This window comes from Chelonia mydas, chromosome 5 (genome assembly GCF_015237465.2).
Source record: "Chelonia mydas isolate rCheMyd1 chromosome 5, rCheMyd1.pri.v2, whole genome shotgun sequence".
NCBI classification, from domain to species: domain Eukaryota; kingdom Metazoa; phylum Chordata; order Testudines; family Cheloniidae; genus Chelonia; species Chelonia mydas.
Genome location: NC_051245.2, coordinates 97,004,467 through 97,031,486, shown reverse-complemented (window position 1 = coordinate 97,031,486; position 27,020 = coordinate 97,004,467). Strand labels below are relative to the sequence as shown.

The following is a 27,020-nucleotide window of genomic DNA, read 5'->3' as shown; positions in this document are numbered from 1 at the left end:
AAACCTTAATCTTTCCTTTCAAACTTTGGAAAGTTCCATTCAGCCCAGTAACCTCCATCTCTGGGTTGGGAAAAAACAGTCTGCTTGCTGAAGTTTGCGTGTCTGTGTGTCTCCTTGCATCCCTGTCATGATTAGCCTACTGCACCAGTGGGGAAGGATCCCCATATCCCTAATTCTGATCAGCTAAAGCCATGATAGTCTCAAACTCAGGAACAAAAGCAGATATTTCTTCATGAAAGCCCATTTTTCAGAAACAAATATAGATCCTTTTACCTGATCCCAACAGCACAGCATGAGAACTGTATTAAATGCCATCGGCTGCTTGGAAGAGAGTTCATTCTGGACAATAACCTGCCAACTGAATTGGGTATCAGTAGTGGGGCTGCGATTATCCAGCAGCAATGAACTCATTGTGCATCAGGAGAGAAAGTGGTCCATGACTGGTGGAAACTGTCAGTGTCTTTCTTAGAAATAGCACATTGACAGTCTTTTTATAGGAGATTATATGGCCTTTAATGAAGAAACCATCACTTTGTTTGGACAATATCAAATCTTCTATTTCTGATTATAGAGTATATAGAAAGTTGTGGCAAGACAACTCCCGGTACTGACATGCCAGGTATGTTACCATGTACCATGCCAAGGGCGGACATGCCAAGTATGTTAGCAACAAGAAGGTGGTCAGGGAAAGTGCGGGACCCTTACTGAATGGGGGAAGCAACATAATGACAGATGATGTGGAAAAGTTGAAGTACTCAATGCTTTTTTTGCCTTGGTCTTCACAGACAAGGTCAGCTCCCAGACTGCTGCACTGGACAACACAGTATGGAGAGGAGGTGAGCAGCCCTCAGCCGTGAAAGAACAGGTTAAGGACTATTTAGAAAACCTGGACATACACAAGTCCATGGGTCCAGATCTAATGCATCCTAGGGTGCTGAGGGAGTTAGCTGATGTGATTGCAGAGGCATTGGCCATCATTGAAAATTCGTGGCGATCGGGGGAGGTCCCAGACGATTGGAAAAAGGCAAATATAGTGCCCATATTTAAAAAAGGGAAGAAAAAGAACCCAGGGAACTATAGACAAGTCAGCCTCACTTCATTCCCCAGCAAAATCATGGAGCAGGTCCTCAAGGAATCCATTCTGAAGAGGAGAGGAAAGTGATCAGGAACAGTCAACATGGATTCACCAAGGGCAAGTCATGCCTGACCAACCTGATATCTCATTGTAGAAGGCAAACTGGCTCTGTGGAGATGGGGAAAGCAGTGGGTGTGATATATATTGACTTTAGCAAAGCTTTGGATACATTCTCACACAGTATTCTTGCCAGCAAATTAAAGAAGTATGGATTGGATGAATGGACTAAAAGGTGGATAGAAAGCCTGGCTAGGTTGTTGGGCTCAACTGGTAGTGATCAATGGCTCGATGTCTAGTTGGCAGTCTAGTTGGCAGCCGGTATCAAGTGGAGTTGGTCCTGGGGCCGGTTTTGTTCAACATCTTCATTAATGATGGGATTGATTGCACCTTCAGCAAGTTCGCAGAGGACACTAAGCTGGGGGGAGAGGTAGATAAGTTGGAGGGTAACGATAGGGTCCAGAGTGACCTAGACAAATTGGAGGATTGGGCCAAAAGAAACCTGATGAGGTTCAACAAGGACAAGTGCAGAGTCCTGCACTTAGGAAGGAAGAATCCCAAGCACCGCTACAGACTGGGGACCGACTGGTTAAGCAGCAGTTCTGCAGAAAAGGACCTGGGGATTACAGTGGACGGGAAGCTGGATATGGGTCACCAGTGTGCCCTTGTTGCCAAGAAGGCCAAAGGCATATTGGGCTGTATTAGTAGGAGCATTGCCAGCAGATCGAGGGAAGCCATTATTCCCCTCTATTCGGCACTGGTGAGGCCAAACCTGGAGTATTGCATCCAGTTTTGGTCCCCCCACTACAGAAGGGATGTGGACAAATTGGAGAGAGTCCAACAGAGGGCAACGAAAATTATTAGGGGGCTGAGGCACATGACTTACGAGAAGAGGATGAGGGAACTGGGTTTATTTAGTCTGCAGAAGAGAAGAGTGAGGGGATAGAGTGATAGACGCATTCAACTACCTGACGGGGGGTTCCAAAGAGGATGGGGCCACACTGTTCTCAGTGGTGGCAGATGACAGAACAAGAATAAATGGTCTCAAGTTGCAGTGGGGGAAGTCTAGGTTGGATATTAGGAAACACTATTTCACTAGGAGGGTGGTGAAGCATTGGAATGGGTTACCAAGGGAGGCTGTTGAATCTCCATCCTTAGAGGTTTTTATGGTCCAGCCTGACAAAGCCCTAGCTGGGATGATTTAGTTGTGGTTGGTCCTGCTTAGAGGAGGGGATTGGACTAGATGACCTCCTGAGGTCTCTTCCAACCCTAATATTCTGTGACTCTTGTTACCCTGTGGATATCATGAAGACTGCACGACAGACATTGGTAGACTGTTACCTACCAGTACAAGATTCCTCTGCACAGTAACCTGGCCTGAAACCTAACAGAGATGGCACCTGCTATTCTGATAGATAACTTCCCCCATCCAGAGACAAGGAAAGTACGCTCATACTCATTCTGCTAGATATATTTTTGGCATATAATGCCATTGTTCACAAAATATTCCAGTTCCACCTGCAAGAGACTATGGGTGAACTGAAATAGGTCAGGTTCCCTCCCCCCAAAAATAAACCTGAAGAGTCATTAGGGGTAAAGCTACGATTTAATCACAAGTATTTTTCTGTAAAAGTCATGGACAGGTTACGGGCAAGAAACAAAAAAAATCACAGCCCGTGACCTGTCCATGACTTATACTAGGGTGGGCATACTACGGCCTGCATCCAGTCCATCAGGGCTTTGGATTCGACCCGCAGGATTGCCACCCCTTGGCGGTGCAGCCCCGAACCACTCCTGGAAGCGAGTGGCACCACGTCCCTGCGGCTCCTGGGGGAGGGAGGGCAGAGGGCTCCGAGTGCTGCCCTGAGCTGCCCCCCCCCCAACTCCCATTGGCCATGGTTCCCTGTTCCCGGCCAATGGGAGCTGGCGGGGGGTGGCGGCCGGTGCCTACCGGCACCTGCCGGCGAGGGCAACATGCAGAGCCCTCTGTGCCCCCTCCTCCAGGGGCTGCAGTGACATGGTGCCAGCCGCTTCCAGGAGTGGCACGGGGTCAGGGCAGGCAGGCAGGGAGCCTGCCCTGGCTCCAGTGCGTGCCGCTGCCACCCCAGAGCCGCTCCAGGTAAGCAGCACCAGGCCAGAACCCGCAAGCCAAACCCCTCCCACATCCCAACCACCTGCCCTGAGCACCCTGCCACACCCCAACCCCCTGCCCTGAGCCCCCTGCCACACCCCTCCTGCACCCTGAACCCCAACCCCCTTCCCTGAGCCCCCTCCCGCACTCTGCAACCCCTCCTCTGCCCCAACCCCTTGCCCTGAGCCCCTTCCTGCACACCGCACCCCCTCCCACACCCTGCACTCCCTCCTGCACCCCAACCCCCTGCCTCAGCCCTACATTCAGGCCCTGCATGCCATTTTCCCACCCAGATGTGGCCCTCGGGCCAAAAAGTTTGCCCACCCCTGGCACTTATACCATAAATACCCCAATAGAATCATAGTGGGAGGGAACTGTAAGGGGGAGCCCTGGGGGTCCCACTGCTGGGAGGAAGGCCCAGGCGACCAGCGGCTACTCTGACCGCCGCCGGGGGAGGGAGCCCTGGGAAACCAACAGCTGCTCCATCTGCTACTCCTCCAGCCACCCCAGGACTGTTGCCAGGAGCCGCTGAGCTGCGGCTGCTCCAGCCGCCCTCAGGACCGCTGCTCAGGTGGTCCCCAGGTCTAGCTGTATAGGCTGCTGCTAGGGCAGTCCCTGGAGCCAGCTGCCCTGGGCCACCAGAGCAGGGGATGGTGCGGTGGGACCAGGATCATTCCAGCAGCGGCCAGTGAGGCTGTCCCCAGGGTTGCCTGAGCAGCTAGCTCCAGGGTTAGCTGCTTGGGCAGTCCTCCTGTCAGCCACAGTGGCCACTGCAGAAGTCAGGGAATCCATGATTTCCATGACCTTTGCGACAAACACGGAGCCTAATAATGGGCATCATCCTCCATCTCTAGACTGCTCACAGGCAGAGTTCCAGAAGGCTCAATCATCTTCCTCCATATTATCCAGAATATATATGAAGCTCTTGTGAGAGCTAACAATTCAAAAGGGACTAACATGCCAACATTAGGTTGAAGACAACCAATTCTACACCTCACGTCAAACATAAATTATGGAGCACTTATGGTGGACCTCAACCACCTAAATCAAGATGCGTCTACACTAGTGAAAAATTGGGACTAGTTAATATAGATCTCTTTTCCTAATCTAGGCAAACCCTACTTGGGGATACATCTAAAATCCACCTGGAAACTCAAACTGGAGCAGAGTACAGCAGCTCACTTAGTAAGTGTCATATGTCATTAGGAGACCCTATTGAATTGTATGATTTGCATCAGCTGCCTACTGATTTCCCAGTGTCGTTTAAAGGTAATGGTTTTAATCTAAAAAAGCCCTAAATATCTCAGAACCTATCTAAGGTGAAAGGCTGCCTTTGTGCCCATGTAATCTTGTCACAGCTACAATCACCAGGACTGAGAGGGTGCTGACAGCAAGGCACAGTCTGTGAGGGGCCACGGACTTTGGCGTCCAACATACTCTTTGGTTTAAAACAGTTCAAATCCATTGACCATGAGGGTATGTTGCAACGCACTTCTATTTTCCCCAGCTTTGGGGCAGAAAAGGGTGCATCTTATAAGTCTATCTTCATATCATAGGTGATATGATGATAGACTTATAAGATGTTTGAGGGCTACAGTTTGAGTGCCACTGTAGCAAAAGCATTTTCACCACAGTTCTCCTTTCCTTTCTTGTTCACATTTTTAAAGTACATTAGCATGATCCTGTGACTTGAAGGCGGTCCCCCCCCGACCTGTCCACCATGCAATAGATTTGTGATGTAACATCTAAGCTGCTGTACCAATCTACTGAACAGAGTTTTCAGTCCATTTACAAGAGGTATACGGTATTTCAGTTTTTCCGCAGAGACACAAATCTATTTTTCAATGGAATAACAATGAGAAATTTCATATTGCTTAGACAGATCTTACCCTTCATCCATAGCTTACAAACACAACTTTGTTTTACAGAGAAACTGAGTGATTTTATCCATAAAAGTCATTTGTCAAATGTCATAGCTATCCCTCCTCTCTAAATCATGCTGACCACCTAGTGACACTTCCACAAACGAAGCAGAACTTCACAGCCCTTTTCCTAAAAAGGATGTTAAAACTATTCAATATCTTTAGACACTTGCAAAAGTGAGTTAGTAAAGCAAACAGGAGCTCTAGAATATAGATTTGTTTATATAAATGATTTCCCCCTCGGGTCCTATAAACCTTGAAAATCCCTCACTCCTCTTCCACCAAGAGCTATATATCATCAGTCTTCTGACCAAGGAGAGTTAGATAAAATTCCCTCCCAACACAGTAACATTTCTCCTGAATTAGGCAAAGGAATAGCTTCTCTCTCTACACCATTTACAGCCTGGGGACAAAAAAATGAGTTGGAATCTCAACTTAGGTAGAAGAAACAACTTACAAGATGGCCATGCTAGCTTGTGCAATAGGTTCCCTTTCTCCCTCCCCATTTCACTAGGTTATTCCAAAACACTACCAAGTATACATTTAAAGTGGACTGCGTTGTATCAGAGATGATCAAAAACTACATAGTGGGAAACATACAGGAATTCAGTCAACCAAGTAACTTACCATCTTTGTTCAGCCATTGCTTTCTTTGTCTATAGAGGAGGAGTTTGTTGTGGACATATGGCAAAAGAAGCTTGACACACCAACTCTCAACGCCAAGCTTGTTTTCTATCAGCACTATAGGGCTCCGGTTATACCTGGCTTCAGGACAAGGTATTAACCCAATTTCATCTCTTAAAAATAAACACAAGTAAAATATAATTAGACTACTTATTTTCTTTTACCAACTATTACTCTAAAGTTAACAGTCTGCCCACTTTTCCCATTCTACTTAGCCCATATTTCCCCCCCCTCACCCCCCATTTTTTGATTTTTATGTCTTCTACCTCTGCCCACCTTCTTGGTTCTTGAACACACAACCTGGAAACTTCCCAGACATCCCACTTAAATATGCCTTCCTAACTAAATGCCTCGTGCAGTAAAATTAACTTCACAAATAAGCTTCTTAAAATCTCTCTGACTCTATGAAGAGGGTAATACGGTAAATTTTTACCAGCTACATTAAGTAAGAGGCAGTGGTTGCCAATGTGAGGACCTCAGACATCTACAACAGAGTCCATAGCTATCCCCTTATCTTTTAGAAGAAAGTGCTAGGCAGCTCAGATCTTTGAAGTGATCTAGCTAGGGAATTTGATTCAAGATAGAGCTTTGCATCCTAGAGTGTGTAATCTCCACAGGCTGCATCTCTGTTCCAGTGTTTGAAAATCAGATGTGGCCCTTGAGCAAACTTTTGCCAACCTTGCATCGAGGTATATATACTCTTGGTTTCAACTGGAGACCGAGATATATACGGTATTTATTCATTGGGACAAGATATACTTCATCAACCTTCAGGTTTCAGAGTAACAGCCGTGTTAGTCTGTATTCGCAAAAAGAAAAGGAGTACTTGTGGCACCTTAGAGACTAACCAATTTATTTGAGCATGAGCTTTCGTGAGCTACAGCTCACTTCATCGGATGAAGTAAGCTGTAGCTCACGAAAGCTCATGCTCAAATAAATTGGTTAGTCTCTAAGGTGCCACAAGTACTCCTTTTCTTTCATCAACCTTGCAAGCCTGTCATGCAAGTTTACCAGCCCATGCTCAAAAAACCCTATACAACCCTCCATGCCCACCCTTTACCATGATGGGGGGGAGGGGGAAAAGACACTCCTATTTATTCACTCAACCTCACAGCCACTCCACAAAACAAAAAAAATTCATCCCAGGGAAACAGAATTGCAAGACTGCTTTATATACTGTTTTTAACAACAAACAGGCAGGGCTTGTTCAGGGACGAATAAGCCAGTATGAGACATACCAAGTTTAGAATGCTGACAAGCAAATAAATGCATAAAATATATAGATGGCAGTATAAAGAAATTGATTTTAAATTGAACTGTAGTTTAATTTGTTTGTCCAATAACTATACAAGCTACCACAAGTTAGAAGAATTAGAAAGGTCTTTTGGAAAGCAAGTAGACTAGACTGCTATCAATTTAAGCAGCTGAGTGTTACTGTAGATTATAGCAAGTTTTAAATATTGGAAGGGACATCCAGAGTTTGTGGATGTCTACACTACAGCCCTAAATCGATCTATATTAGGTCGACTTAGCCACTGCAGTAATTATTATGTCCCTACTATCCTCCTTCTGTCAGTGGTGTGCATCCTCAGCAAGAGCGCTTCTACCAACTGAACAGGGGCAGTGAGAGCACAGCTTCCTGTTGGGAGCCCAACTGCCCACCCAGGCTCTCGGCTCCCCGCTCCCAGCTGGGAGCAGAGGCCAGCCACCCAGGCTTCTTGGCTCTCTGAGCAACTAGCCTCCAGGCAGGGCTCTAGCTGTCTGGCTTGGAGCCATGAAATTAACAAGACAGCCAACAACCATGTTAGCAACACAGTGTGTACACAGAACACAGATACTGCGTGGCTCTAACTACATAACTAACTACTACATACTGCGTGGCTCTAACTACATAACTAACTACTAACGGACATAAGCCCTATGCCTCTTGTGGAGGTGGAGTTATTAGGCTGATGTAGTATGGCACTTACATCGATGGGAGAAAGGCTGTAGTGTGTACACTGACAAAAGCTGCCTTATGTCGACCTAATTGTCTATTGTAGACCAGGCCTTTGTGATGGACACTTTTAGTATTCATGTTTTTGAAATCAAAATAAATCTGATGCAAATCAGACTACACTGCACACAACTGAGCTGCTGGATACACAATACCCAAAAAGCAGATTCCCTGCTCCCTGCCCAAACTGCCCCTGAACTAGAAAGTGGTAAAACTAGCGTCTCTTTCCATTAATCCACGGTATTTGTTTAATTTTGGAAATAGAAGACTTTTTCTTTTGTTTTAGTGTTTAAAAGAATACGTAAATGTCTGAGTAATTCCCATCTATCTCAACATGATGAGTTGAATGCTCCTCACAAATACAAGGAGAGTTGGACATTACTCAAATCCAGTGTTTATCATCAGCTATTAAATCATATGCAAAGAAGTTTTTAATCATACATCCTCCATCTCTAAAAACAATTCCTTGAAGTGAAGAATTCTATATACAGCTGCAATGAGAATTTAGGGGGGAAAAAAGTAATTACTTCACAATAATTATTTATTTGCATTGCAGTAGCCTGTAGAGATCCCAACAGAGATTGGTACCCCATTGTGATTGGCATCTATATAACAAGATTCCAGCAATGGCAATCTATGTGTCACTCTGATGCTTAAAAATGTCTGTTGAGCTAAGCCTAGTGTACACTTGAAATGATACAGTGGCGCTGCTGCAGTGCTTATGCATAGACACTTACTACAACAATGGGAGAGACTGTCCTGTCGATATAGTTAATCTACCTCCCTGAGAGGTGGTAGCTAGGTTCACGGAATTCTTCCCTAATTTAGCGCTGTCTACACCAGGGATTAGGCTGATTTAACCACGTTGCTCGGGGGAGGGGGGGGATTGGATTTTTCATACCCGAAAGACATAGCTAGGTCAACTTAATTTTTTGTAGATTGGGGCTCAGCGTGAAGCGACAGAAACAACTATAAGCAAGGTTGGGAGCTCTTTTTGTTAGAATATCACTAGGTTCCACCATCTCTGGGTTCACAGCCTATTACTGTCCAATTTTTAAGTTAAGTTCCCTACCCCCCCACCCCCAGGAGCCAGGCCCGCTGCTGGCCGCTTCCGGGGTGCAGTGCACTGTCAGAACAGGTTGGGTCTAGCCTACCTTAGCCAGGCAGCACTGCCGATGGGACTTTCAACGGCCCGGTCGGCGGTGCTGACCAGAGCCGCCGTGACCCAGTGCCTTACATTCTGCGACCCAGCAGTTTGAAAACCACTGCCCTACATCACCAAGATTGCTGGACAGTGCACCTCTTTGTAAAAACTAAGACCCTAATCTTGCAAACACTTAAGTGTATGCATAATTCTGCTGATGTGAGCAACCACATTTGGCCTCAGTGGAACTACTTGCAAGTAATGTTATACACAAGGTTAAGTGTTCGTATGTCTGAGGCCAAAGATATTTTGCCATACCATTTTACAACTTATGCAGATGTTCAAAAATAGAACATAATATGCTGAGACAGTCAGCCTCATTTTCTTTAATGAAATATGACTCAGCAAGACAAGTCAAGTCCAGATGAGTCTTAGGTTGCATTTTTAATTACAAGAGAAATTAAAAGTAAGGTTTTTTTTTAAAAAAAAAAAGGGGCAAAAAGATACAAACTCTTCATCCTAATTAAAAACCCAATATGAGAGACAACAACTCAGTTTTACATTCAGCTTAGAACTTTACTTTTTATTGTCTCTTAGTGACTTTAGTGCCCAAGAAGCCTACCTGAATTCTCAAGGGGGTGGGTGTCGACCTACCCAGATTGAAGGGCCCATCCACTCAACCGTGTAAGGCTCAAAGGTTCAAAAGAAGAGTACTGGATGGGGTCACAAAGCAGAGAACCCTGGACAGTGCCACTGCTCTGTCAAGGAGTTGGTGGACACGGTCCAGAGGAACTCTGCCCAAATGTGTGAAAAGGGTAGGAAAAGAAAGAAGACCTCACAATCACCACTCATCCTGTTGAGCATCACCCATCCATCACCCGGTCCAGGGAGTTACCTGGGCCAGTGCCAAGGTTGAACTGAGGTCCTATGACTTAGTGGGGCCACAGACAGAGTATGCAGAGATGCAAAATAAAATGCAGCCAGAATCTCAGCAGAAGGCTCTGGAGGAGTCAGAAGATGGGCTGCAACCTGGCAGATTGGAGGTAGGCACGTTCCAGGGTCTCCTTCTCACGGCAGAAGGGGTACGCGTTGGCAGGGCTTTGGAGCAGAGCCCGGAGCTGGAGCGCGGAGCAGCTCCGGAGTAGTGGAGCTGCAGGTTTTTGCCTGGAGCTGGAGCGGAACCGGAGCACAGCTCCAAAGCCCTGCGCATTGGGGGCACCTGTGAACCATGTCAGCCATGTGCCCATGTTCAGCTTAAGGAGCCCAGCTTGACAATCTTGGACACAGAAGTCCCTTGTTTATCTATAGAACAGATATAACAGCAGCAGCAGCTTTCCCACACTGTCCCACCAATAAGTATCTACCCTGACCTGCAGGTAGCACACTTAAGCATGCTATGTCAGGTCAGTATCAAAGCACGCAAACTTTTACTTCTAACCTACTTTTCTCCATGAAGGAAGTTGGAAACAGCAGCACATTCTTAACAAATAAGTGTTCGAGTCTGGTACCCCTGAAATCAAAGGGAGTTTTGACAGCGTAGAATGTGAAAAGAAGCAAAAGCCCTTCTTTGGGTCGCACACAAACACTGACTGTTTATAGTGCATTAATGTCTCACAACCCTAAAGGGAGAGTTTATGGCTAAATCTAGTTTTAAAAAGGCTTATTTCTGACAGCATCCATATGCTACAGTTTAAAGCCTGGCTACCTGCCAAGGCTGCTAGTCACCTTCATGTAATCCTAAGGATTTCTGTCACCTAGAGGAGAGTTATTGTAGCTGTGCTGGTTCCAGGACATTGGAGAGACAAGGAGCGTGAGGTAGTATCTTTTACTGGACCAACTTCTGTCGGCGAAAGAGACAGGCTTTTGAGCTACACAGAGCTTCAGCCCCAATCCTACTATAAATGCTACATGAGTGGACCCCTGAGCCAGGTAGAGTCCATTACAGGATCGGGGCCTCAAGGAGGCACTGTCATTTCAAAATTTAGATTTCTTTAACATTATCTAAAATTAAAAGGAATGTTTCCATGCATTTCCAAAAAAAAAAAATCCAGTGGAAGCCTTCCTCCCCCCCTCCCCCCCAATACACAAATAAATTCTCCCATATTGTGTTTACAAACAATGTGCAGCACTGGGGTGAAACAGTCCAACAGACCTCCTCAATCCAACAGATTAAAAAACAACAGTGGAAAGATCTATGATTTTTATATTGTGCCTATCATCATGGTATGTCAGAGCCACACACAATCCCAGAACAAAGAGACAATTCTCTACTATCCAAGATGAGAAGGGAGGGGGAAAAAAACCATCAAAAGAAAATCAAAAAGCATAAAATAGTGAGGCAGAAATTAAATATTTATAATTTGTCCTGTTTCAATAATCAGATTTGTTTTTAATAACTGAGGTTAGAATAATAACCGGTCAGTGTCCCTTTAACCTTACCGACCTCAGGTATGTCGAAATTGATGCCATAAGCCAAGTATACATGACTGCGAAAGAAGTTAACCTAATTAAGGCCGGCGCCTCGGGGAGTCAACAGATCCAGAGGCCGGCCACAGCTGACTTCATCCGTGCGACCTTGGGCGAGACCGGTGAGAAGGGGACTACTGGAATCGTGTCCTTACCCCTCTGGAGCCCACTTTCCCCAGCTGCCAGGCTCGGATCACCTCCCTGGCGGGGGCAGGGAGAGGCGTCAGCAGGGGTGTCTGTGAAGCGCTCAGGGACCCTCGCAGAGAAGACAGCCAGGGGTGCTCGTCCCACGCCGGGGCGAGGGGCTGGCGGGAGGGGCGGGTCACCCGCACTTTGCTGAGGGCGCTGTCCCCGGCCGGGGCAGCAGCGGCCCCAGAGCGGAGGGTGCTGCCCCTACCCCGCACGGGACAAGCGGAGACCAAGTCGGCGCCGGGGTCTCCGCTTGGCCCCTGTGGGGCTGCCCCGGGGAAGCTGGAGCCCGGCAGCCGCCCCTCTCCCCCGCAGCCCGGCGAGTCCCCGCGCCGCACTCACATGTGGGGGTTCCGCTTGAAGGCGTTGTTGAGGTCCTTCACCACCCGCTGCACCAGCACCGCCACCTCCTCCGGAGACTCTGCCATCTTCGGCCCCCGCCGCCGAGCGAGGCTGGGCGAAAGCGCTTCCGGGTCGGCGGCCTAGCGAGGAGGAACGAGCCGCTCCCTGGCAACGGCGGCCACCCAGGCCGGGCGGCGGCAGCAGCGGGACAGGCCGGCTCGCCGCGCTCAGCCAGGTTACCCCCTCCCCGCGCTCTTCCGCCCCGCGCGTCGTCGCCTCCCGGCTCCAACGGCCGTAATCGGAGCCACGAGGCTTGAAAAGAGCCGCGGAACCGCCTGGGCTCTTCCGCCAACCGCCCTGATCCTGCGGCCCCCCCCGGGTGTGCCGAGCGTGTCTGGGGTGGAGCTCGCCCTTGCACCAGCCTGACACCGCAATCGCACAGACAAGGGCATGTGGCGGCTTGACGCGGGGATCCGGAGGAGACGGTTACCTGAGAGGATGAGGCCTTATGGTAGCTTGTTCCGACAATTAAAAACCAAATCCTATGTCTCCTCCGAAGGAGGGGTGCGGCGCACCCTGCAGCCCCTGCCCTGTAAACATCTATGTGCTTATGTTTGCAAACATGAGTAGTCCCATCTAAATCGGTGGGATAGCTCGCGTGGGTACGGTTAATGTGCACAAGCATAAGCGTTTGCAGCAGGCCCCCTAACTCTTGTAACGCCTGCTTCATGCGTGCTGGTTTTTGTTCCACACGCAGGCTTGTGACTTTGGGTCTTCTTCCCCAAGCTGTTTAAAGGAGGCTTGAGGAGAATCTTAGATACATAATCGGCAAACATCTTCGTCACTAAACTGAGACCCTTCTGAAAATGCCCCTAAAATTAGTTCAAAATATGACTTGGCTGGTCTATTTTGCTGACTTTAAATGCCTCGATTATGCTTCTAGTTGAGAATTCTTTTAAATAGCTACTCAGCGGTTCTCAAACTGGCCTAGGACTCAAAAGTGGGTCACCACCCTGTTTTAATGGGGTCGCCAGGGTTGGCATTAGACTTGCTGGGGCCAAAGCCCAGTCCCACTGCCCCGGGGCCAAAGAAGCCCAGGGGCTTCAGCCCTGGGTGGCAATGCTGAGGGTACAGTCTCCCCCACCTGGGGCTGAAGATCAGGCTTTGGCTTTCCCCTGTCCCCCTGCCTGGGGCAGTGGGGTTCAGGCAGGCTCAGGCTTTAGTTCCCTCTCCCCCACCCCTTTGGGTCGTGTAGTAATTTTTGTTGTCAGAAGGAGGTTGCAATGCAATGAAGTTTGAGAACCTCTGAGCTAGATAAATCTGTCACTTTAAAATCTTTCTTAGGATATCAAATAATATTTGTAATCTTTCTTTTTTTTAAAAAGTTTGACAATGAAGTTTATTTTCCTATTTTATTCTTAACTTGGAAAATATGAAATATTTTATTGAGAGGTAATAGAAACAAAGGAGTGCCTTTTGTTTACTTCTCTGTGGGTTGTAGTGATATAAATTGGATTGCAGATCACCTGATTTTTGTGTCAACAGCTTATATTGGCATCACAATGACATTTACTCAAGGAAGGAATTCATAGGTTTCTGTAGTAAAAGATATTGAAAATACTAGCAGGTTTATGAAAAAAGAGAAAACCTGTTAATTTTTATAGGATAGAATCTTAATACTGTATATATGCTATGGAAGATATCACCAGAAGGCAACGTTACTGTTGGACCTGTTCTGTGCATGACAGACTCAGAATTTGAACTCTCTTCTTGCTGGCCCTGTCCATTAAATATTAAAGGGGCAGGATTTTCTATGGTGTTTTGTCTCTGTTCTTTTTTAAATTTTTGTACTTCAAAAATATTTTATGATTTTTTTTTTCTGTTCAAGGCATGGTGTAAGCAACACTAAGCATTACTTTACCCGTGGTCACTTTGCATGCAGTTCCCATACAATCCATCTTCTCTGTAAGTACCATGTTGAAAAATGTTATAAATTGCATGCATGAAAGTAATGTTGAATACCTAAAACATTATAATAAAACATATCCTAAACCTAAACCCTACATTTTAAAAAAGTCTCAAAAATATAAATCATTATCCAAAACACAGACCAGAAAAACCAATTTGGTATACATAGGTAAAAAATATGATCACAAAACAGCCAAATAGTGTGAGTTCTGGCGTTCTTAATAAGTAGTCACAGACAAACTTTCTTTACTCCAAGATTTTCATTGGCAAAAACAATTTCCATAGGCAAACAAAAACCACGCAATAAACAAGCAAACTTACACTACCACAGGCATACCAGATGTCATGTTTCAGCCTACTTTTTATTGCCTCTCCAAAAATCTTAGGCTTAAGTGTTGTCATTTTCTGAATTTGAGAATATGTCATTAATATTAATATAAAAGGCATATAAACTTGCTCTTTAATATAGTTCATTTTCACCTCCTGGTCATTTATCCTCTTGTTGCCTTGAGCTGTGTTACATTCCAGGTCATCCTTCCGCTACAGGATACAAGTAACTGGTATTTAGAGTTAATCAGATCCTGAGAGAGAACATTTGGGCCCTGGCATGAATCAGTTTCACACCTGATATACAATTCTGACTGCATTGTCCACTTGGAGTTGAGATCACTTGTGACTAAATTTAATTCCCTTCCTTTTCTGCTGGTGTTCAATGGTCAGTCCAGTTGCTCACTCAAGTCAGTAACCCATACAGGTTAGGCATACACACAGACACTATGGACTGCCCTATTTTGGAACTCCAAAAATATTCTTAAATGCCAGGACCTGATCCTGCAAACACACGCTTAAAGTTAAGCATGTGTTAATAATCCCATTGCCTTCAAGTTAAAGTTAAACAAGTGCATAAGTATTTACAGGACTAAGGCATTAGGTGTAATGTGCACATAAGAACTTTTACCACAGTTTAATATGCTTTACATTTAAAGCTTTGGTTACTGTTGTTTTAAAATAATTAACTGTTTTTTCCCTTCCCTTCAGTTTTTTTTTTTGTCATACAAACGAGCAACAGCTATGTTAATGTGCACTTGCTCATTTATATGTAAAACTAGCAATTTATACATTTGTTATTCTAATATCCAATCTAATCCCTAAAACATAAGGACTAAACTGTGCCCCCCGATATACATGTATATCTCCCATGGACTTCAGAGAGAGTTATACTCACTTATCTGAGGGCTAGAACTTGGCTATAAATGAAGATTTTAACCTTAACTCTACACCACAAATCTATTGTATTTTGTTGTCATTTTCCAAAAATTATAACTTACTACTCTTATGTATCCTGTAATGACTAAAATTGAATGTTATGATAGAGAGGACTAAAGTTTAATTTAATCATTTGAAAGCTTGCAATGTCGTCGTCATCATCCTCTTCATCCTCACCATCACCACCACCGAGGCGACCTGGTAGACCCACCATATATTCCCCGTCAGAAAAAAAAAGGAGGAGAAAGAGTCTAGAGAGAAAAAGGGCTCAATCAAGGATATGTATAAGAGAACAAATAGGAAGATGGATGTCACTTAGGGAAACGCTTAATGTCTTCTCACATGCTGAAGTTGCCAAGTTTTTGCTAGACTTGTAAGTAATTCAGATGTCCTATATATTAAATATCGTCATCTAAAGAGAAATGTGAATTTTATTCTGATTGGTTTCTTTTTGATACTTTCATCTTATTTTGTAATATAGATATGACAATTATGAAAACCGAGATGTGTGCAAGGAATCGGAAGTGAAAATACAGGCAGTGGATGGAAACTCAACATTAAATGCAGAAGAGGATGTGCCAGAGACCTCTTTAACAGCAGGCACCGAAAGGTGACTTAAAATCCTTTTTAAATTTTTTTCTCTCCGTTTTTTCCATGAAATTGTGTAAAAATAAAAAAGAATTGTCAGTGAAATAACTCCCATTCATGTGATCATTCCTCTAGGCCAGGGGGTCCCAAACTTAGTTTGGAGCTGGTTCAGGGTTAGCCCCTGGCGGGCCGTGAGATGCTTTGTTTACCTCAGCGTCCACAGGTATGGCCACTTGCAGCTCCCAGTGGCCACAGTTTGCCATTTCCGGCCAATGGGAGCTGCAGGAAGCTGTGGCCTGGCCTGTGCTGCTTCCCGCAGCTCCCATTGGCTGGGAATGGCAAACTGCGGCCACTGGGAGCTGCGAATGGCCGTACCTGTGAACGCTCAGGTAAACAAAGCGTCTCGCAGCCCGTTAGGGGCTTACCCTGAACCAGCCCCGAACCAAGTTTGGGAACCCCTGCTCTAGGCCATGGTGGCACCCACCTCGTGGGGCTGCTTTCTTGTGGCCAAAGCTAGGTTGATGTATATGTGAGTGGTCAGAATTAGGATCTTAGTCCTGCAAGACACTGAGCAACCTAAACTGTAGGATGAGTCCTCTCAGTTTCCTTGTAAGCTGAGGGTGCTTACAGGTCGGAGTCCCTAATTTGTACTAATGCAGCCTATGGATAAAGATTCATACAGCACTGTGAAGATGCAAATAATTACATAAGTACTGAGCATTAGGGTCCTTTTTCTTCTCTCCCACATCTCTAATCTCTCCATAACTCTCCCTTCTCCATCACTTCCCTAGCAAAATGCCACAGAAGGCCATCAGGCCTCCCTGGAATTCCATCCTTGATCTTAGATAATTAGTCCATTCTGCTGTGTCTTCCAAGAAAATGGAGGTTGCTCTATCCTTTGCAGTAGGCCTCAACTCAGTAGGACATTTTGTGTGAGAAGAAGAGAAGGACTTTGCCTTCTATGACTCATGTAATTCTGGATAATGTGATATTATTAGTCCTGCCTCAGCACAGGGGGATGGGCAAGATGACCTCTTTTGGTCCCTTCCAGACCTACATTTCTATGATATTAGGAATTTTACATAATATTTTACAAATTTGAGTTAACTGTATGGAATTGCATAAATATTCTATATGCTAATTTTAATTTTCAAATAAGACAATGAAATTTAAAGGAGAGGTTGTAAGTACACTGGGCAATAGCACATTTACATTCAGTGCAAAAGAGATCAGAATAAATTATCATTTTCTCACTTTTCAGTGATTGACCCACCTATCCCTCGAAGTATTTACGAATGGGACTTCTTTCGTGCATTAATTTACTACATACAGTTCTCTTGTCCAAAACTTTAAAATCATGTGTGAATTCACTATGCAAAGTGTCTATACTAAAAGTTCAGTGTTATACAATTTGTATTGCAGAAATCCAGGGTTTTCCATCTGAAGGCAAGGTGGGTTTTTTGGATGGTTTGCTTTATTATTTTATATAATGAGATGATGATGTAAGTAGCTGAGAAACTTGCATCTTGATTATATGATATATCCATGGTTTGCTACAGGGTGAAGAATCTCAGGAATGTAGAATTTTATTTCCAAGGATACGCTACATTAAATGTTGCTTCTTTTGGCTAAATTTATTTAACAGGTTGCCATGTGAAGGTTTAGAGGATGAATCAACAGACAGTTCAGGGGAGGAGTGTACTATTGATAATGAATATGACCTTTCTAAAAGGTAAGTAGTATTTTAAGATACTATATTGTTGAGTTATATTTGGTATAACAGTGTATTAAAACTGGAAGTACGAAATAAAATTTATATATGCTATTTGCCATCAATCTAAGTTGTTTGCTTCATTGTAAATGTCACACACCTTGTTAGTGACTTAGACTGGTCTGACTCATAATAATTTTTGCTTTCTAATTCTCATGCACTGAAGCTCTACAGGGTAGTGTTTTAATGTGTTCCCATTTAAATTTAAAAAAACTAATTCATTTTAGGCTTTCTAAAATCTTTTTTTTTTTCCTTCTACATTTACCTTTTTAAAAAAACAGCAACACCTGAACCCAGTTTTTTTCAGGGTCTAAATTACTCAGTGTGTCTTAATTCATGTGTTATATTTATAATGCATTCTAATTGTCTGTATTTGTTTAGTTTTTCTTCAGTTAAACACTTGAAAAATGTGTCTATAGCAGAGGATATATTGGGTATTACAGATGAATGTGATGATGGGTCACAAGGTGACTTTATAGAAACCTTTGAGGAGACAACTCATGATATGACTTTGGATGACACCCAGGATATTTCTCATGAAAAAATTCACATTGTTTATGAACGATCCCTTCTTCAACTAGCCAAAAAAATTATTGTACCAAAATGTATGTTTTGTGCTGGTGAAGTTGATATTTCTGTACAGCCTGTTTCCTCCTGTGTGCATTTGATATGGGTGAGTAATATCTATCTATCTATCTATCTCTCTCTCTCTCTCTCTCTAACTCTCTAACTCTCTAACTACTTCACAATATGTTAATAGTAGTTTAATTTTCTATGGTCCCGATCCTGCATTCAGATCCCCATGCGGGGGAGGGATAGCTCAGTGGTTTGAGCATTGGCCTGCTAAACCCAGGATTGTGAGTTCAATCCTTGAGGGGGCCATTTGTGGATCTGGGGCAAAATTTGGGGATTGGTCCTGCTTTGAGCAGGGGGTTGGACTAGATGACCTTCTGAGGTCCCTTCCAACCCTTATAGTTTATGTCTATGTGCAGAGCCCTGTGGAGTTTCACTGACTTAAATGAAACCCCATGGATCCTGCACAGTATCCTTTTGAAAATAATTACTTCCACAAAGGTCAGCCCACATGGGTCTAATTGCAGGAGTGAGACCTTAGTGCTTATTTTTAATATCCTCGGGCCTGTTTCTGCATATCCTAATTTGGTCAATAGTTCTCACTTGCTAAAGTAATCACGTTGAGCCCAATGGGGTTACTCAGATGAGTAAGGACTACTTACGTAAGTAAAGGTGTACAGGCTAAGTCCCTATGTTTTCCGATGTGAGCTTTTCTATATCTTTTATTTTATCATATATCATATCCTATCATTGAGTGGACATACTTAAATAGGGTCCAAAATGTATATATTGTAAAGTCAAGCTTTCAAAAAACTGAAGACCAATAAAAATATTTCCAGAATAAAAAAAAAATGAAATAAGCAAATATTATCCCTGCAGTCTCTTTGAAACCCTGGTGTTGTAACACTAAGAACTGGAAAGTGAAGGTGACTGTTTACAAGAAGCTAAACAAATTCATTGATTTTTTTTTTTTATTGTTCCAGTTGAGAGACATGTAAACAGTAAATAAAAAGCATAAATAGTAATGAGTTCATTGGATTTCTAAAATTCTTTAATTTTTAAGGAGTTGATAGTAATATATGTAAGATTCTTTGTTATCAGTGTTTTGTTTTGTTTTTTAATTAAAAGTGCCCCTTAAAACTATCCATATAATTCTAGATCTAATTTTTAGTCTTGTGGCTTGTTGTAATGCAAACAATAAGGACACGGCCTCACTTATTTCTTTTTGTTTTATTCTTTTGCTTAACTTTCAACACGTCTAGAAATGTAGTGCAGGACATATAGCATTTGAATGGTCTTCTCAACCCTTGGTAAAAGGACAGACACATGCAGGAGACCTTGCTTTATCTGCTGCAATCATACTGTCAGGAAACAATTTTGGAAAAATTTCACAAATGGCAAACTTTATGAAGTTGACATTCGTAAGTGCAAGTACATTCTTCAGAATGCAGCGTCACTTTATTGTTCCAACTATAGAATCCTTCTGGTGTCGAATGAAGCAACACATTTTAGAGGAACTACGTGGGAAGGAAGTAGTCATTATGGGTAAATAAAGCCTTTCAAAACGTACTTGTTTTTTGGATACCTCATCCAAATTTGTTCCTTGATTTTTTTAAAATATTCTTAATACATTTATTAAAATAAGTAACCTTGGTTTTATTTCTCTCAGAATAAAACTTTTCTATTTAATTCTTAATGTGCAGGAGATGGACACATGGATGGCCCTGGCCACTCTGCACAGTATTGTGTATACTCATTCATGGATTTAGAAACTAAACAAATTTTAGCTATTGAAATAGTGGATAAACGCAAAACGCAACTGAACTCCCCATTTATGGAGAAGGAAGCCTTTCGAAGAGGATTACAAAAGTTGTTGGATGAACAGCTAATGGTTAAAGAAGTGGTTACTGATTCACACTCTCAAATCTCTGCTTTGATAAGTAATTATCATTCTTAACTTTTTATAAAGGCTCTACAAAACTCTGTAAGTTCAAGGCATACTGTTAGATAGTTTAGGCCCAACATTTGACTTTCCTGAAAAATCATCTCTTTGAAAATAGCTGCTGGATTTTCAATTTGTATTTTTAAAAAGAAATCCATTATACCAATCTCTGAAGAATTAAAACTGTGGTTCCATTTTTTTGTGTGACTAACGCAAAAAGAATGTTTACTAATGTTGCTGTTACAAAACAGTGTAAAACTTTAGAGCCTACAAGTCCACTCAGTCCTACTTCTTGTTCAGCCAATCACTAAGGCAAACAAGTTTGTTTACATTTACGGGAGCTAATGCTGCCCTCTTCTTATTTACAGTGTCACCTGAAAATGAGAACAGGTGTTCGCATGGCACTGTTGTAGCAGGCATTGCTAGATATTATGTGCCAAGTATGCTAAACATTCGTATGCCTCTTCATGCTTTGGATACTATTCCAGAGGACATGCTTCCATGCCGATGTTGCTTGTTTTAAAAAAAAAAATACATTAACTAAATTTGTGACTGAACTCCCCGAGGGAGAATTGTATGTCTCCTGCTCTGTTTTACCTACATTCTGCCATATATTTTGTGTTATGGCAGTCTTGGATGATGACCCTGCACATGTTGTTGTTCGATTTAAGAACACTTTCACTTCAGATTTGACAAGATGGAAAGAAGGTACCAATGTGAGATTTCTAAAGATAGCTACAGCACTTGACCCAGGGTATAAGAATCTGAATTGCCTTCCAAAATCTGAGAGGGACGAGGTGTGGAGCATGTTTTCAGAAGTCTTAAAAGAGCAACACTCAGATGTGGAAACTACAGAACCCAAACCACCAAAAAAGAAAATCAACCTTTTGTTGGTGGTATCTGACTCGGATGATGAAAATGAATGTGCATCATTCCGCGCTGCTTTGTATTGTTATTGGGCAGAACCCTTCATCAGCATGGAAGCATGTATTCTGGAATGGTGGGTGAAGCATGAAGGGACATATGAATCTTTACCGCATCCGGTACGTAAATATCTTGCAACACTGGCTACAACAGTGCCATGCAAACTCCTGGTCTCACTTTCAAGTGACATTGTAAACAAGAAGCGGGCAACATTATCTCCCACATGTAAACAAACTTCTTTGGATGATTGGCTGAACAAGAAGTAGGACTGATTGGAGCTCTAGGCTCTAAAGTTTTACATTGTTTTATTTTTGAGTGCAGTTATTTTTTTGTATACAATTCTACATTTATAAGTTCAACTTTCATGATAAGAGATTGCACTACAGTACTTGTATGAGGTTAATCGAAAAATACTGTTTTTTTCTTTTTTACAGTGCAAATATTTGTAATAAAAATAAAGTGAGCACTGTACACTTTTTATTCTGTGTTGTAACTGAAATCAATATAGTTGAAAATGTAGAAAACATCCAAAAATATTTAAATAAATGGTATTCTGTTATTGTTTAACAGAGTGATTAATCGTGATTAATTTTTTATAATCACTTGACAGCCCTAGTCAAAATCCATCCAAAGGTTCTGGTGATGTAAATCTTGGAAAAATATCTTAAAATAGTTTGTTAAAGTTGTCAGAACCCCCAAGTGGAATAATAGGTCTAGCTTTTTTCTATAGATATGCCTACACTGCAAAAAAAAAAAAAAAAAAAAAAAAGTATGTTTGTTAGCTAACTCAGGTTAAAATAGCAGTGAAGGCACAGCAGCTTGGCTTTTAAATTTGGATTAGAAACTTAAATTCAAACTCAGGCTCCCCTAGAAACTTGAACTTAAGCTATTAAAAAGCCATGTCTTCACTGCTGTTAGAACCCAAATTAATATTGCACTTTTTTTTTTTTCCAGAGTAGACATATCTTACATTTTTGGGGTACAGTATCTAATGCGGATGGAAATCTGTGATACCTCTAAAAATCACTAGAAGTGCTGACTCATGATAGAGTACTGATGCTTGTAAGTTGCAGGAGCTGTTATGTATAATTATGTAAATAATTTACAACAACTGTTCTTTTTACAATTAAGTTTTCATATTGCTGTCCAAAAAGGATTGAAAACTAAATTGTATTTGCTTTTATTTTAAATGACATTATAAAATGTACTTTTAAAAAATTATATACTTTTCTGCTATCAGACATTTGTATTCAACAGGCTTCCGTTCTTAACATTGTGTATTATCCAGGTGTGTTAAACTGCTGTAGTGATCACTGAGCTTTAAATCAGTTGTCTTTTATATGCTCTGCCAATGTGCATTTGGGGAAAATTCTGATAAATGAATTTGGAAAAAATAAAAGGTTTAATTTCACATAGGAGCTATGAATAAACTGAACAGCAATGAAAGATAAATCTAATTATTATGTATTTTTTTTTTATCCACAGCAAAGAAATTCCCTTGTGTAATCCATTCATATGACATATGGGGTGGTGCCAAAAATCTTGGACATAAATTAATTGAGGTAACATTTCTCTGAGTACAGAATAACTATGTATTTTGTAGTTACTTGTAATGGTATAATACAATTTATCATAGTACATTCAAAACACAGTATTTGACTTAATATCTCAGGGGGTTGATAATAAGATATAGAGTCTTTAACAGGTTCAAATCCAGCCCAGGTCAGTTGTGGCAGAATGCTATCACTAATGGATATGTGATCAGTTCTGTGAAATATGTATGATGATCTCAGTTAATTTCTATGGGACAGATCCTCAGCTGATGTAACTTGTCATAGCTCTATTGACTTTTAGTACCACTGAAGTCACTGGAGCTATGGCAATTTACATCAACTTAGGATCTGCCTCTCAGTATCCATAGCAGAAAAACCACCATAACTGATCCTAAGTGGCCTCCATTATCGCAGTCTCAGTATACCGGCAAAGAATGAATGGTCTGGAGATGAACTAATCTCTCATCATTAGAGGTGTTTTTTTCCACATCAGTCAGGCAATGTGGGAAAGCTTATATTTCCATTATCCGTGCTGTACTATTATTATTATAGTTTATATTATGGCATTGGCCATAATTTGGTAGGTGCTGTTCAGAATACAGGAAGACACTCTCTCTGCCTACAGAAGTGTTTACTATATGTCATTTCAGTAGATAAGTAGAGGACACACACAGGCATGCCACTTTGTTTTTAATAGTTATGCATGTCTTTATTTTTCAGGCTAGCAGACAGAAAGATTGTCGCCGTCTTTTACAATGGTGTTCAGATATTGTCAATTATTTCTGGTTTTGCTGCAAGGAAGCAAATTCATATGAAAAATTTATTGTAAGTTGTAATTTAGAGTTAAATTGTAATATTCCAATACAATATTTTACTGCAGTAAATTACATTTTATTATAATGGTTTCTTAACATTGTAGGGAATGTGGTGTGGCTTAGTTCATCATGTGGTCAATGAACATCAGTGGGCTAGTGGAAACGGCATCATTGAGGGACGGTGCAAACATGGTCCTCAAATGGATGAAAGAGAAAAGGAATGGCTAGAAAAGGGAAGCAAACCTCACACTGAAATGTGCAGAATAATTTTGGATAAAAAGTTTCTGAGAAACATCCCATACTTTCTACAGTTTAGGTATAACGAATTTGAATTGTGGATGTTAGGCTGTCTTTGTTTCCTCCAAATTATTCTCTTCCTTTCCTACTAAAAATGAATATAGACTGTTTGCCGAAAAAGGTAGTTTTGCATATATACTAAATCATTCAAACTCTCATTTAGTAATACTAAACCACGTAACACAGTTGAAGCTAAGTGAATTTTAAATGTAACAATTGTAACTTGAGGAAAAGTTACTTGCTAATAAAAGAAAAAGTCTTTCTACACTTCATTAATATTTATGTGCAAGTTATATAGTGTCTTCCTGATAATTTTAGTAATGTGTTAAAGATATTCTGAAAAACAAATCATATATTTATTTTTATTAAGATCCACATTTGATCTGGAACAGTTTCAGCAGCATGTGCATATGTATGCTCCCAAAAGTTTTGAATACACCTATCCAGTGTACAGAGCAAGATGTTTTTTGGCTGCTATTGATTACAATATGCATTTGAACCGGCAAACCATGCACAATCAACAGAATCAGTTAATGTAAGTCTGTCACTGCACTAATCTATTGTTTCTTTTTTTAGTTAATAGTTGCAGTTAATTGTCATTTGCTCTAAGAAATGAGCTTGTACTGTTACCTACAGCAATACACACACTATTGACCAGATTTCTTGCTGAATTCAGGGGAGTTATGCCAGCAGAGAATTTGCTTTTTCGTATGTTAATACAAAGTTCAGGATTCTACATAATTTGCATGAGCGAGAGAGAGGGAACACACAGCTAGAGACTATTCAGCACTTGGACAAGTGTGCTCAAAAAGTACATGGTTCAGCCACAGTTTCAGCCTGTAGTAGCTAGTATGAACCTATGATGCTCACTAAGAAGCTACAGAGAAGTAATAAATGCAACCAGTTGCTTTTCCACCTCCCTCAGATGGTGTCTTTGTCGGTCAATTTTATGCTGTGTTTGGATCCCCTGCCCACCTCATTCACTCCTTTACTCAATAATTGCTCAGCTGCAGCACAGAGAACCTTTATAAGTTTGACTTTGGAGAATGACCTAAAATTAGTCTCCGAAAAGTCACTACACATAGGCCTCACTGAGTTGTGTGAGCATGAATACAAAGAGTGGGGGAATGGGGTATATGTGAATAATCTGCCTTGTATCATTTGATGTCAATCTTTTCCTCAGTGTAAATTGGTGAAGCTCCATTGACTTCATTTGTAAACAAAAGGATAGAGACTAATTACATTTTTGCAGGCTTTTAGGGGCTGATCTTGTAGCCCTTTTATTACACAAATTTCCCCACAGAAGTTAGTGTGTGGGTAGAGTTTGCAGGACTGAGGCCTTTAATTTATACATACTTATGGATGAAAACATGTATTTCTATAATTATGTTATTATATTCAGCATTTTTTCTCCTAATAAAACATTTCTCCCCCTTTTTTATTTTTCTAATAGATACCGTAGAATTTACCATAGGAAATCTGGGAGATGGACCTTGGTACCCAAGAAAGAAAATAAGCATTATGTATATATTGATGACATAATGGAGGAGATATTTCAACGCCGTTTGGGGATATAGCAAGAGGTCCTGAAGGCGAAACTTCTGAAACCAAATGTATTTCAAGACCGATTGCAAAATGAATTATACTAATTAGCCTCCTTTCACAATTTAAAAAAAACCCAAACTTCTCCAGGCTTATATTTATTGGAATTACCTATGGTAATGCTTGGTTGTTTAGGAGGATATAGTTATTTAACCTTTTATTCTCGGGGAGTGGGAAGTAAACTATTTGTATCGGTATTAATATCCATTTCTCATGGGGCTGGTTTAATAGTCAAGTTATAATAACTTGCTAACCTTTTAATTGTGTGCCTGTGTATATACACACACACACACACACTATAACTTTTTAATTTTGGGAACAATGTTTCTCAAAGATGAAAACTACTTTTTGATAAAAGTGATACGCACATTGTTTATGTATGATAAATTGTTTTCAGTATGAGTGATATAATGTCATAGATTACAAACTTTTGTATTTATTTCAAATAATCAGTGTCATTAAATAAAAAGGATACTGTTAGGTCTGTTGGGCCCAAAATTTCATTTACCTTAACACTGTAATAATTTTATAACGATTGTATGAATGTAGTGGTTTTCATTTTTGCATTGTTTTGCTAATATGTCATTAATCCTTACAAGTCCTTTGTGGGTTTAGGTGTTATTCTACTATTGGGAAGCTGAGAAAGGAGTTAAGTGACTTGTCCAAGGTCACAGAGGGACTTGGTGTCAGAACTGAAGCAGTCTGTCAAGAATTCTTGGCTACCAGTCTGGAATTTATACCTTTTCTCTAATGTGGCAGTTTCTCAAGATTTAAATTCTGTGTTTTAAGTAGTTCATTTTGTATGTCTCTCTAAAAATATGTGATCTGCCTCTGTACATAGATGACATTAATTTTATCATAGTGTAATTTATTTAAGTTTTTAAAATTACTTATACAGGGCACGAGGTAGAGATGCTCAGGCAGCATATTTCTTATTTTGATTTTTCTATGAGCTAGTGCCGCATTAATATGAGGGTGGGCCCTTTCATAAATTTTAGTACACGTACACACATTTACTTAACATATTTTGTGTATATGAAACATGTTCTTTCCATATGGGTTTTGAGGCTATAATTGCGTGGTCAGCCTAGAAAGGATGTATTTGTTGGGCTTAACTGGGGCCCATGGGAGCTTTGGAACGTCATGCTTTGGTAGGGCTGTTGCAATTTGAGAGATCTGTACAAATAAGTATCCTCAAGACTTCAGAGTAATCAAAAAACCTCCTTGGGGAACTGAAAGTCTTTCTCTCCCTTTAACTAATATCTAATCTTTATAATCTACCTGAGTCCTCTTGGTACCATGCTATTTAACACAAAAATAATTTTTTTAAATTAAGTCCATGGAAATTTTATATTTACAGTGGGAATAGTTAATTGATAGAATCATAAAAATAAAAAAGCCCCACTCCTGCAGTTCACTTTGCAAGGGTACTCTGATAGGTCCATTGGTTTCAAAACTGTGAATATGATGGTAAAGATTGACATCCTTGCTCTGTATTTTCAGAGGCACAAGTACCAATGTGCGGTTTCAACAACTGCTCCTATTCTTTATCCTATTTTTTAAAGTTTAATTTTGGTTATATTTGCTGTCCAACAAAAATTTAGTAACAAAGGTGACACAGTTGCTCCAGACACTTTTGCTGTACTATATTATTGCTGTGTATGGTAACTCCTCACTTAACGTTGTTATGTTCCTGAAAAATGTGACTTTACGCT

At 41.6% G+C, this 27,020-nt stretch overlaps 2 protein-coding genes across 4 annotated transcripts in view; one reads left to right on the top strand and one right to left on the bottom strand.

Annotated features, from left to right (window-relative positions):
* The window catches only part of PTAR1 (protein prenyltransferase alpha subunit repeat containing 1), a 56,542-nt gene extending 44,404 nt beyond the window's left edge, over window positions 1-12,138 (bottom strand). Inside the window, exons 1-2 of one of the 2 annotated variants that reach the window (XM_037901851.2) lie at window positions 12,007-12,138; window positions 5,813-5,982 (exon numbers count right to left, since the gene is read on the bottom strand). In XM_037901851.2, coding sequence (XP_037757779.1) covers window positions 5,813-5,982; window positions 12,007-12,092 — 256 coding nt within the window. In that variant the 5' untranslated portion in view covers window positions 12,093-12,138. Of the gene's footprint in view, window positions 1-5,812; window positions 5,983-11,452; window positions 11,621-12,006 lie in introns of those variants that run through there. The other variant, XM_027827860.3, reaches the window with a different exon arrangement.
* Window positions 12,126-26,696, top strand: LOC102945800. Of its 2 annotated transcripts, none has more exons than XM_037901850.2 (13): window positions 12,126-12,241; window positions 13,895-13,971; window positions 15,381-15,613; window positions 15,722-15,850; window positions 17,474-17,560; window positions 17,981-18,272; window positions 19,435-19,717; window positions 19,876-20,112; window positions 22,524-22,600; window positions 23,312-23,416; window positions 23,511-23,722; window positions 24,074-24,238; window positions 25,157-26,696. In XM_037901850.2, exons 3-13 carry the CDS (start codon window positions 15,387-15,389, stop codon window positions 25,278-25,280), a joined length of 1,938 nt encoding a protein of 645 aa, XP_037757778.1. In that variant the 5' UTR covers window positions 12,126-12,241; window positions 13,895-13,971; window positions 15,381-15,386; the 3' UTR covers window positions 25,281-26,696. The 2 variants fall into 2 exon arrangements, with proteins under 2 accessions (XP_037757778.1, XP_027683746.1); XM_027827945.3 differs by lacking the exon at window positions 12,126-12,241 and adding an exon at window positions 12,380-12,517.
* The last annotated feature ends 324 nt before the right edge of the window (window positions 26,697-27,020 follow it).